This window comes from Anoplophora glabripennis, unplaced genomic scaffold, assembly GCF_000390285.2.
Source record: "Anoplophora glabripennis isolate ALB-LARVAE unplaced genomic scaffold, Agla_2.0 scaffold59, whole genome shotgun sequence".
NCBI lineage: Eukaryota > Metazoa > Arthropoda > Insecta > Coleoptera > Cerambycidae > Anoplophora > Anoplophora glabripennis.
Window position 1 is genome coordinate 1,657,929 of NW_019425991.1, and position 11,381 is coordinate 1,669,309.

The 11,381-nt window shown below is 32.4% G+C and overlaps 1 protein-coding gene across 1 annotated transcript in view; it reads left to right on the top strand.

Annotated features, from left to right (window-relative positions):
• Window positions 1-1,706: 1,706 nt before the first annotated feature.
• LOC108906539 (putative fatty acyl-CoA reductase CG5065) overlaps window positions 1,707-11,381 on the top strand; it is a 21,286-nt gene continuing 11,611 nt past the window's right edge. Inside the window, exons 1-3 of the mRNA XM_018709852.1 lie at window positions 1,707-1,828; window positions 7,076-7,299; window positions 10,397-10,737. Of these exons, the coding sequence (XP_018565368.1) occupies window positions 1,792-1,828; window positions 7,076-7,299; window positions 10,397-10,737 (602 nt within the window). The 5' untranslated portion in view covers window positions 1,707-1,791. The remainder of the gene's footprint in view (window positions 1,829-7,075; window positions 7,300-10,396; window positions 10,738-11,381) is intronic.

Consider the following 11,381-nt stretch of genomic DNA (forward strand, 5'->3'; position numbering starts at 1 on the left):
CAGGCGATATGTACTTGGATTTACTACAAAATGTCATCGACCCAGCTCTAACAAATATCATAGAGGACGACCCTGCTTACAATGAACACGAACTGATTTTCCAGCAAGACGGAGCTCCTCCACATTACTCGCTCAATGTGCGCAATTACCTAAATGAGACGTTTCCAGGACGCTGGATAGGACGAAGAGGTGCAATTGAGTGGCCCCCTCGGTCACCCGACTTAAATCCTTTAGATTTCTTTCTCTGGGGGCACATTAAAAGCAAAGTTTACAGCACTCCACCTGATACCTTGGAAGATCTGCGAGGACGAATCATTAATGTATGTCGCGAAGTAACACCGCAAGTGCTCCAGAATGTTCGACAACGGTTTGAAGACAACCTGTATCATTGTATGCAAGTTGGCGGACAACATTTTCAGCATTTACTTGACTAATACCGTAAGTTTTGAAGTAAAATTAAATCGATTTTCGCATTTCTCGTCAAAAATATTGTTCGTATTTTCAAAGCTGCATATTTTCTAAAATAATGAATCGATTTTCAAAAAGTAAGAATCGATGTATAGAGAATTAAAAGCCCTTTCTAATGACCCCCCACTTGACCCCCATTCCCATTTGAAAAAATTTAGGGGATAGCACCCCCACTTAGGGGGTTGAAGATTTTGGTATGCTTTTTGAGCCAAAAGTTGTCCCCCTCAGAAACAAATTTGACCTGTTTTTGGATTTTGCCGAAAAGTTCTTTACTACCCTGTAATGCCTTGCGGTACGTTTTCGATGGGCTACCCTGTATAATTTCATAAATTGCTGCATTTATGGTTCGTTGTCTTAAACCTGCTTCATTTTCTACTGGTGTTTAATTTTTTTTAACCATGAAATACCTATTAGAACGTATTTTAAAATTAAATACAAATAAAAAAAATCATGACTCCATAATGTTTTATTATGTGAAGAAAATGCAAGAGACCTATATACCGAATTATTACTATCAATTAGTTACATTATTTCTCCAAGTTTCGTCAATCTACGTCAAACAACTTCAAAGATAATTGAAAAAAATGTGATATTTTTTAAAAACTTTCTTATTGGAAACCAGGAATTCTAGGGCCCTGATTTATTAAGGTCTAAAATGACACAAGGAATCGCCCTCTTAATTTATGACAGACTTAGAAATTAGGAAATATCATCTGCGTTCTGTTTTCTTCAAAGAAAATTTACTAAGTTTCCCCGAAAATCCCGCGAGATAAATTAGAACCGTTTCGTATATTCTCCATCCACGAAGATTCTGTCACACTTCAGCACATTTCAATACGAGCAAAACAAAAGTGGGTTTTCGGTATGGGTTACGTAACGATCTATTTTATTTTTATGCGTATTGTGAATGTGGTACCAAACCTGTTTTAAATACAACAACAAAAGAAATGAACGGCTAGTTTTTCCATCGAAACGAGTTTGCGTTTTTGGCGATTCATCACAACAATAAAAGGCAGATGATACAGCAACTGGGCGAGAAATCCCGAAACAGATATCGAAAACTGACCAATTTACTATGCAAAAAAATTAATCGTAGCATCATTACGAGATAAACAAGAACCGCCTTGAGGGGGCAGACAGTATTTCCGTTTCCACTCCCCCCTCCACCACCCACAGCATCGCGCTTAAGTTTATAAAGGTTCGTATAACACTGCCGTTTCGTCAAAATGGGACTATGACCCTCGCGTCTGTATAGTGAAGTGTGCGGGCAAAAATAGTACTTTTACTTTCACTTGTTATTGTTTTTCACTTGTTCCGACGGACATGGAGTGCCTCAGTAAACAAGGAAATCAAGTCGGCGGTAAGAGATTCCATTTTTCTTATTCAAACACTCTTAGTAGGCGCGATTTGTACCATAAATTTGACAATAGAACAAATTTAGGAACCACGACCCTTGAAATAGATTAATTAATTTTGAAAAATGTAGTGGAGACAAAGGACTGTTTGGTTGACAGTGAAGTGGCAGTTGTAGGATTTCCTATTTTGGCGTTAAAAAAAACAGAAGAACGCAAGTCACGCTTCTTTGTTTGGAGCTTCCAAGGCAAGCAAGATCTTTTGTTAAGGGCAGATGCCAGAAGATTTAATAAATAAATGAGTTCGTTTATAGACCGGGTTTTTACTGTACCGGGTGTTCAAATTTGTCGGTTTTCAAGGGGTACTGCGAATCTGTCATAGATAGAGCAAATCTAATAGACTCTTTTTTCGAGAAATTAATAATTTTGCAAACTGCATCTCTTTATCTGTTACCGTTTTCGAGCTACAGGGCGTTTCTCGATTTTTGGCTAAGCCGACTCGTGCCCTTTTCTCGTTTCCCTTTCAAGATATTTTAAAACGGTTTGAACATTCTACAGGCATTTTTTTGAGATATATTCGATTGCATAAAAATAAAAATATGATAATATTTTTAGTTCATGTAATATGACCACAACTGTCTTTTTATATGGAACATCCTGTATTTTATTTCAAAAACGGAAAGAAATGCATTCCAAAAATATATACTTTACTTATTAGTTTTTGTGTAGATTTATGGAAAATATAAAATTTACAAAATATCAACGATATTCGAGTTTTCTGTCTGAGAAGGCTTTGAAAACAAACGAGTTTGACATTATAATTTTGGAAAAAAACTAAACTGCAAATTGATCAATGTAATCTAATTGTTTAAAAATAAAAAAAAAGAGTGTTAACTTTAAAAATTTACTGTGGCCATTCTAATCAACGGATTTCAATTTTTCAAAAACCATTTGGAAGGTTGAGCGGTCTTTTCTATGTGAAAAAATTTTCAAGTATCTAGATGCTTTATTTGAGGCTGTGAAACATTTTGAATATTCGTAAATTGTTTTTCAAAATTTTTTTCAAATAATTATTTTGCGAAAACTATAGAACCGATTTTAATGAAAGTTGGTGTGTTGTTTTATTATACTCTAAAGTTTTTTTATCAAAATTAGAATGCCCTCGGAGCAATTAAAATATTTAAAAAAAATTATACAAAAAAACTTGATTATTTTGCCTTTTTTCATCAATTATTGCTATTTTGCAACATCGGTAATAATTTTAAACAGTATTAACTTGCAGTATATTGTGCAAAATTCAATTTTAAAACTTTTTTCCTCTTCAATATTCTTTCAAAATGCATAGGTTCCAAGATATAAGTAAAAAACTCGGATAAAATAGGTATTTCTTAAATTTTTTAAACATTTTTGCAATTTTGAAAATGTTCCGGACCTCGCCCAGATCTAGGGATCTACACTTTTATTATGTGACATGTACTGAAGGTACATAACAACAATCTCGAAATTCTAAGCATGGCTTTGTAAAACTGAAACAATCAATTATTGTTTAGGAATGACTTGACGTGATTTTGAATTGTGAAACAGTCAATTGTCCATTTTAAACATCAAATTTTTCATTGCCTTGATTATTCTGCTTTTAAAATATCAAATGTTTGACATATTAGCATTATATACGGGATGTTCTGGAAAAATATCGTTAAACGTCTTAGAAATTTATTTTCCTGTGGACCATTAACTTGTCGCCTTTTAATTTTGAGATAAAGGTCGTTAAACAATTTTTTTTAAATCAAATTTCAATCATATCTTCACCAAACGCAGCGTAATTTATTCAAATTTAATACATGCAAGTCATTTTTGCGGTTAGGTTCTATTTATACAAAATTAAGTACTACATTGTAATAAATCATATACGGGGCATCTCTAAAGGGCCTGTACCAAAATAAGTCGATTTAACTAATTCTTGGGACTTAGTCCAAAAATTGATATTAACGGAGCTACACGGTGTCAAAGTTGAAAAAGTAAATAACATTTTCCTTAAAATCTTTCGACTACTTCGAACTGATTTCGTGAAATTTCGTATGAGGGTTTTTTTGTGAACGAGAAATTTAAATTTATCAACGATTTCGTTCTACCTTGCTAAAAGGCATTTAAATTTGTAAATGCCTAAAAAAATTTGTTTAAAAGTTATTTTTAACTCCACTGATAACCGAAATCAGAAGCAGCAGAAGTTTATTAGCAAGAAACATGCCTTTGAAGGAAACAATGCAATTATTACAATTTTAAATTTCAGTTATTTAACAATTCTACTGCAAACAGAATTGACACAGTAAAAAACATACTTTCTAAAAACAATCTATCGATCTAGCGCAATCTAAACAATGTAATCAATGAAAACGATCTAAAAATCTAAAAAATAACTAATTATTATTGACTTGTCTTAAAAGATAACATCAGTGTAGTTGAAAGTAGCTTTTCAACAAATTTTTTATGCATTTACAAATTTAAATGCCTTTTTGTTGAAAACTGTTGGCTTTAGAGACACTAGCAAACCTTTTTTAAGCAGAAAAGTTGGGGGGAAAAATTTTTTCTAGCCCAAAGTGAAATACACGGTGGCACAAAAAAAGTTTTGTCAGTTTAAATGCGTCCTAATGGTGGCTTGTGGTGCCATCTAGAAGATACAACAAAACCGACAATAAATTCGAATTTTTCATCCCAAAAAACCCCCGGATACGAAAATTCACGAAATCAGGTCGAAGTAGTGGAAATATATTGAAGAAAATGTTATTTATTTTTTCAACTTTGACACCCCGTAGTTCCGTTATTATCAATTTTTGAACTAAGGTAAGTTTAGTTAAATCGACTTATTTTGAGCCGTACTATGGAGCTACAGAGACACTCTGTATACTTAGAAAACTTACCCTCAAGAAAATTGTCAAAAATCTCTCTTCGTAAACTAAATCGTAACTAGTGACCTCTGAAATGTGGTAAAAAACTAACAATACTAACGGATTAGAACCCTCGAAAACTTACTTTATTGCCAAATTTCAACACATTATGTTGTTTTTGGAGAAGGTATGACTAAAATTCGATTTAAAAAAATTATTGCTTTGACGCCCTATATCTCAAAACAAAGAGATGCCTTTAGGCTACTTTCGCTATAGTTCATAGAAAAAATTATTTAGAGAATTGGCAAATCTGTTTATAACCTCAAATAATGTCCTAATACAAATTTCAAAATCAAAATTTAATTCTGACTTACTCTATATGTATAGCAACTTCCCACCTCAAAAATTCAAATTTCGATTTTAAAATTTGTATTAGAACATTATTTGAGGTTATAAACAGATTTGTTTTATAAAAATGTTGTGTAAAATAATAAATAATGGTACTTCTCTTGAGTATTTTCGTGTTTTTTTAATTTATGGGCACCCTGTATATCTGAGATGTTTGTATGACATTCTCATTTTTTCGAGGGGCAGAACTTTTTATAAAGAGTGACATTTTTCGATAAAGTCAAAAACAAAAGAGTTTCTCCTCTTGTCAACTCCATCCGTGGACACACTGTATGTACATTATTAATAAACTTTATTGTACTTAAATTATCAAGGTTTTACTAAATTATTTTATTTAAAAAGTAAAATAATCAAAAAATCTCATTTTTTGCTTTCTTTAAAATTGTTTATTAACGATTTTTTGTATAAAATTTTCCTTTTACATTTTTTAAATAAGCCATTTCGATGAGAAATTCAATTTTCTACAAAATTTTTCCTATAAAGTATACCGAAATTTTGCTTAATTTTCGTGCTATATTTAAAAACCTGCAAAAGTGCATTTTCACCCCTATCTTCAATTTCAATTCAACCCTCGGTTTTTTAATTTTTAATGACCCTTCGAACAAGTCATGTGATGAAAATCCTTGAACGTCTTATTTCCTTCTTTTTTTGCAAAAAATGAGAATTAAAACGTATAAAGACAAAACGCGACGAAAATCGAAAAATTGGCTAAATTTGAGCGGCCATATATCAATCAATTTTCATCCAAAAATACTTTACAACCTCGTTTTGAAGGAAATTTTATCTACTTTTTTCTATGAAGCAATGCCTATACCTGTCTTTACTCAAAACAAAACTAGAAGCAAAAAAGTAAAAATCAGAAAATCGAATTTTTTGTTTTTTTTTTCAAATTTTTTATTAAATATTTTTTTTGCATAAAATTTGCCTTTTAAATTTTTTAAATAATTTATTTAGATGGGAAATTCAATTCTCTAAATAATTTTTTCTATGAATTATAGCGAAATTTTGCTTCGTTTTCGAGCTACAATTAAAAAACCGAAAGGGGTGCATTTTCACCCCTACCTCCAATTTCCACCCTCTAATTTAATAGCACTCCGCGGGTTTTTCATCTAAAATGACCATTTGAACGATTCATGTAATAAAATATCTTCAACGTCTTTTAAAATCCATATTCAATAGCCTACTAGCTCCATAGAGAAATATCGTCTTATTTTTTTATGTTTTATCAATATACAACACTTATACCACTTTATTTGTACAAAACAGTGTTTTATTTGCTACAAAAATCGTTTTTTTTCTATCACATCTTTTTAAATTGACGCTCAATTGTTTTTTTATCCATGTTATGACTTCACAATAGCAATAAATAACATAAAAAAAGTACCCTTTTTCCATATTGCTCCAAGTACAACAAGGATGTTATACCTCTTTAAAGTCACATCTTTTGTGATATCTTTAAATTGTTTCGAGATATTCTGTTCACGTTTTAAACTTAACGCATCTGGACACTAATTTCTGCCGATTGTCACTATTTTACTTTTATTCCATTTTTTTAACAATTCCAAGGCTATGAAAGAAAAAAGTACCACCCTGTATACACGCACAATTAAGAAATACTCAGGTGTGTCTCTTGCTAGGTAATTTCCCAACGGTTTTTTATTCAAGGATTATAGAGCTCCATTATACTGGGAATTTCATTGTCGAAAAAAAAATTGTGCAGTGTGTGGCGGAAACAGATTTTCGGGATTTTTGTTTTCGTTCGAGGTGCACGAACTTTGTCTGCACTTAAGCGGAAAACTATTATTTAGCAATTAAGTAAACGTAAACGACTACGGACGAGATTAACTTTCAAATCGTGCACTAATTTCGATGACAAATGATATTCTTTCGTAACTATGCCTGGAATGTGAGGCGCATTGCATTTAACTCTTGTTAGTTTAAAAAATATCGACATTTGCGCAGGTCTCCCCTATTCAGAAGAGGATGGGGGGGAGATGGGGTCGATTATAGCCGAGTGGTATGCTGACCAGCACGTTTTCGTGACGGGGGCAACCGGTTTCATGGGCAAAATCCTTGTGGAGAAGATACTGAGGTCCTGCCCGAAAATTAACGCCCTGTACATACTAGTTCGACCCAAGAAGGGCAAAGAACCGAAGCAGAGGCTGGAGGAGTTCCTGACCAGCCCTGTAAGTGCATTTCCTAGCGATTATTACACCAGGAAAATTGGCGAAAATAAAAGAGAAACTCGAAAAAAGTCCTATCCGCGAGATTATTGTAAAATTGTCTAAAGAACATAATACAAGACATCTCTCATCTCGTGAGTCAAAAAATTTTATTAGCTAACTTTTCTATTTAAACAAATAAGTGAGGAAGACAGTTTTTTCACCATCAATTTTAGCGAAAAGTGACTCACAGACAGCTTACAGGGAGTAAAATGATCTACAAAATGAGACTTGTTAAATTAAAATCGGTTAATAAATAAAAAAGTTATTGCAAGAAAATAAAAAACGTGCCCATTTCTTAATTTGTTTATAACTATCGCATTTATTGTTAAAATTTTATAAGGCCTATGACAAGTTGAGGGTTTTGTCATACTTTAAAAGTGTGCCAAAAGTGGGCGCTGTAGGTGCGATAGTTTTCGCACAATCCAATTTGTTTATTACGGAGGCTCCAAAAGTTATGAACTTTAAGCCTCTGTACAGACGTTAATTTTCAACCAAACATGATTCTGAAAGCGTCATTGTAATCTTAAAGACGTAATTAATCGACCTATTAAAAAATATCACCGTTTTTTTTACATTAACACTTTCAAATCGTGCATTAAAAAACCGTGCGTTTTTCGCTAATAAACAATTTGAATTAAATTGTTGCTATTTATGCTACCCCACCGAAAATAGATTCAATGGATAGCTGGCAAAAAATATAAATTTAAAAAAAGCACCCTCTCCGACCAACAGGAGCCAAGATAAGAATTAAAAAAAAAATCGTAACGCAATTGTTTATAAACTATAGATTTGAATTTTTCGCAAAATAAAATTTACGACGTAAACTACGATTTCCCGTGAATTACATTGAAAAATGTGAAAAATTAACGACTTACGAGCCCTTTAAAGAGAAGCTCGTCCAAGCGAGTCGCGCGCGTGAGTGAAGTTCAAATTGATGCGCGCTGTAAAATTTTGCAATATCTTTTGCTTCTATTCATCGTAGAAACTTCTTTTTTAAAGTGGGGTAGCTGGACGAAAAAATAACAATGGGCATATTTACGAATTTGTAGAATAGCCCTGAACCCCAGAAAAAATGCATCTTTTATACTTAATTTTTTTTAATTTACAAATATGTTACAAAAATTATTGTTAATCGAAATATTAATTAAAATTTTCAATTTCGGAATTATTTTACTATTATTAAATAACTAAATGAAACTATCGTTCATTTAAAAAGTTATTTTTTTATATAATAAGCCAAAGTAAACTCTTTTTTTCAATATTTTGTTATTTATTTAATTATGATTTAAATGTAAAATTAAAGTAAAAATTCACAAATTGTTTTCAAATTATTATTTATTGTTAAAAGATTCAAAAAAGAATAAAAAGTATTTGAATTTATTGCAAAATTCTCAAAATTAAAAAATATTAATAAAAATAATGCGGTCGATAAAATTACAATTTTAACTTCTTGAAATTTTAATATATAAAGTTTTTTTTATTATATTTATTACTAATTTAATAAACAATCAAAATTAATTCAAAAAATATTAATCACAACCATTTTCAATAATAGATATAATGCAATATAATACAACAATTTAAAATTTAAAATTTTTTCTATTTTTATGAAAAATAACTTTTTAAATGAACGATAGCTTCATTTATTTATTTAATAATAGTAAAATAATTCCGAAATTGAAATTTTAATTAATATTTCGTTTAACAATAATTTTTGTGACATTTTTGTAAATTAAAAAAAATTAAGTATAAAAGATGCATTTTTTCTGGGGTTCAGGGCTATTCTACGAATTCGTAAATATTCCCTTTGTTATTTTTTCGTCGAGCTACCCCACTTTAAAAAAAAAGAAGTTTCTACGATGAGTAGAAGCCGAGATAATGCAAAATTTTACAGCGCGCATCAGAGCTTCCCCCACCACCACGCCGCCTGCCGCCGGACAGTTTACTTAGCGAGTACCATCTCTCTAAAGGGCTCGTGAGTCGTTAATTTTCCACATTTTTCAATGCAATTCACGGGAAATCGTAGTTTACGTCGTAAACTTTATTTTGCGAAAAATTCAAGTCTTAATGTTTATAAACAATTGCGCTACGATTTAAAAAAAAATCTTTTCTTGGCTCCTGTTGGTCGGAGAGGGTGCTTTAAAAAAAAATGTATTTTTTTGCCAGCTATCCATTGAATCTATTTTCGATCAGGTACTATAAATAGCGACAGTTTTATTCAAATTGTTTATAAGCGAAAAACGCACGGTTTTTTAATGCACAATTTGAGAATGTTAATGTCAAAAAAACGGTGATATTTTTTAATAGGTCGCTTAATTGCGTCTTTAAGATTACAATGACGCTTTCAGAATCATGTTTGATTGAAAATTAACGTTTGTACAGAGGCTTAAAGTTCATAACTTTTGGAGCCTCCGCTATAAACAAATAGAATTGTGCGAAAACTATTGCACCTACAGCGCCCACTTTTGGCACACTTTTAAAGTATGACAAAACCCTCAACTTGTCATAGGTTTTATAAAATTTTAACAATAAATGCGATAGTTATAAACAAATTAAAAAATGGGCACTTTTCTTGTTTTTTTGCAATAACTTTTTTGTTTATTAACCGATTTTAATTTAACAAGTCTCATTTTGTAGATAATTTTACTCCCTATAAGCTGTCTGAGAGTCACTTTTCGCTAAAATTGATGGTTTTCCCTGCAAAGTGAAAAAACTGTTTTCCTCACTTATTTGTTTAAATAGAAAAGTTAGCTAATAAAAGTTTTTGACTCACGAGACGAGAGATGTCTTGTATTATGTTCCTTTAGACAATTTTACAATAATCTCGCGGATAAGACTTTTTTCGAGTAAAAATTTTATTTGCTTGGCCTATACATATACAGGGTGTCCAGAAATTAGTCTGCGATTTTAAAATTTCACTACTTTATATCAATTGTTTTTTCGGCATATGTCTACGTAAACTTTTACCCTCACGTTCAATGGTAGAATCCGCTGCAGGCTAATCTCAGGACACCCAGTATACCGACCGCCCTCACGGCAATCTTATAATTCCCCTTAGGTGTTCGACAGAATAAGAAAACTACCCGCAGGTGCCGAGATTTTCAAGAAACTACGCAGCGTGGGTGGCGACGCCACCCAGAAGAACTGCGGGTTGTCTCTAGAAGACCAGAGCCTCTTAAGAGACAACGTTTCGACCGTCTTCCACATGGCGGCCAACGTACGTTTCGACCAGACACTGAAGAACGCCGTCCTCTTCAACGTGGGTGGTACCCTCAACGTGCTAGAGATGGCGTGCGGTTTTCACAAATTGAAAGCTTTCGTGCACGTCTCCACGACCTACTGCCATTGCGATGAAATCGAATTGAAGGAAAAACTGTACAAAGCCCCACAGGAACCCAGGTACGTAAAAAAATTGAAGACACAGCGAATGTTAAGAACAGAAATTGAAACAAACTTCATCTAAAACAAAAAAAATTAAACCACGAATGATACGCACGAAGTGGAAATTGTTACATGTTGTGAAGTACGGTTAAGAAAGAGGTTAAACGAAAATTCAGTAGAGAATTTGAGAAAACAAACTTACGTGTTTTTAAAAGTAAAAAAAAACCTTGTCAGATGAAGTCAAACACTGTTCTATACTCCTTCTGAGGCAGAGAGCGATATATCTCTCGAAACGTCAAGAAGCCTAAACCGACGACGTGGCAACCAACCCAGAAATTGTTTTACTAAGCTATTTTTACATTATATTAAATTTAAAATAAAAGTTTGCTTATTTTTTACAATTACTGTCTGCTTTAAGTAAGATAGTTAAAAATCGCGTCTTCTTATTTGCAAAATGTGATTATTCTCCTTTTTTGACTAAACCCCGTATGTAAGCATTTCTTGGGTTCTCGAAGAACTTTATTAAGGAGGTATGTCGGGGTCCGAGGGAAGTGAGGAGCGCAGGGAGGGGGTCCCATGCTTTTCTTATGGGACTAAAGCCCGCTGCCAATTTGAAAAAATTAAATTCTATTGAAATTATTTGCGATAAACCAAAATTAAGT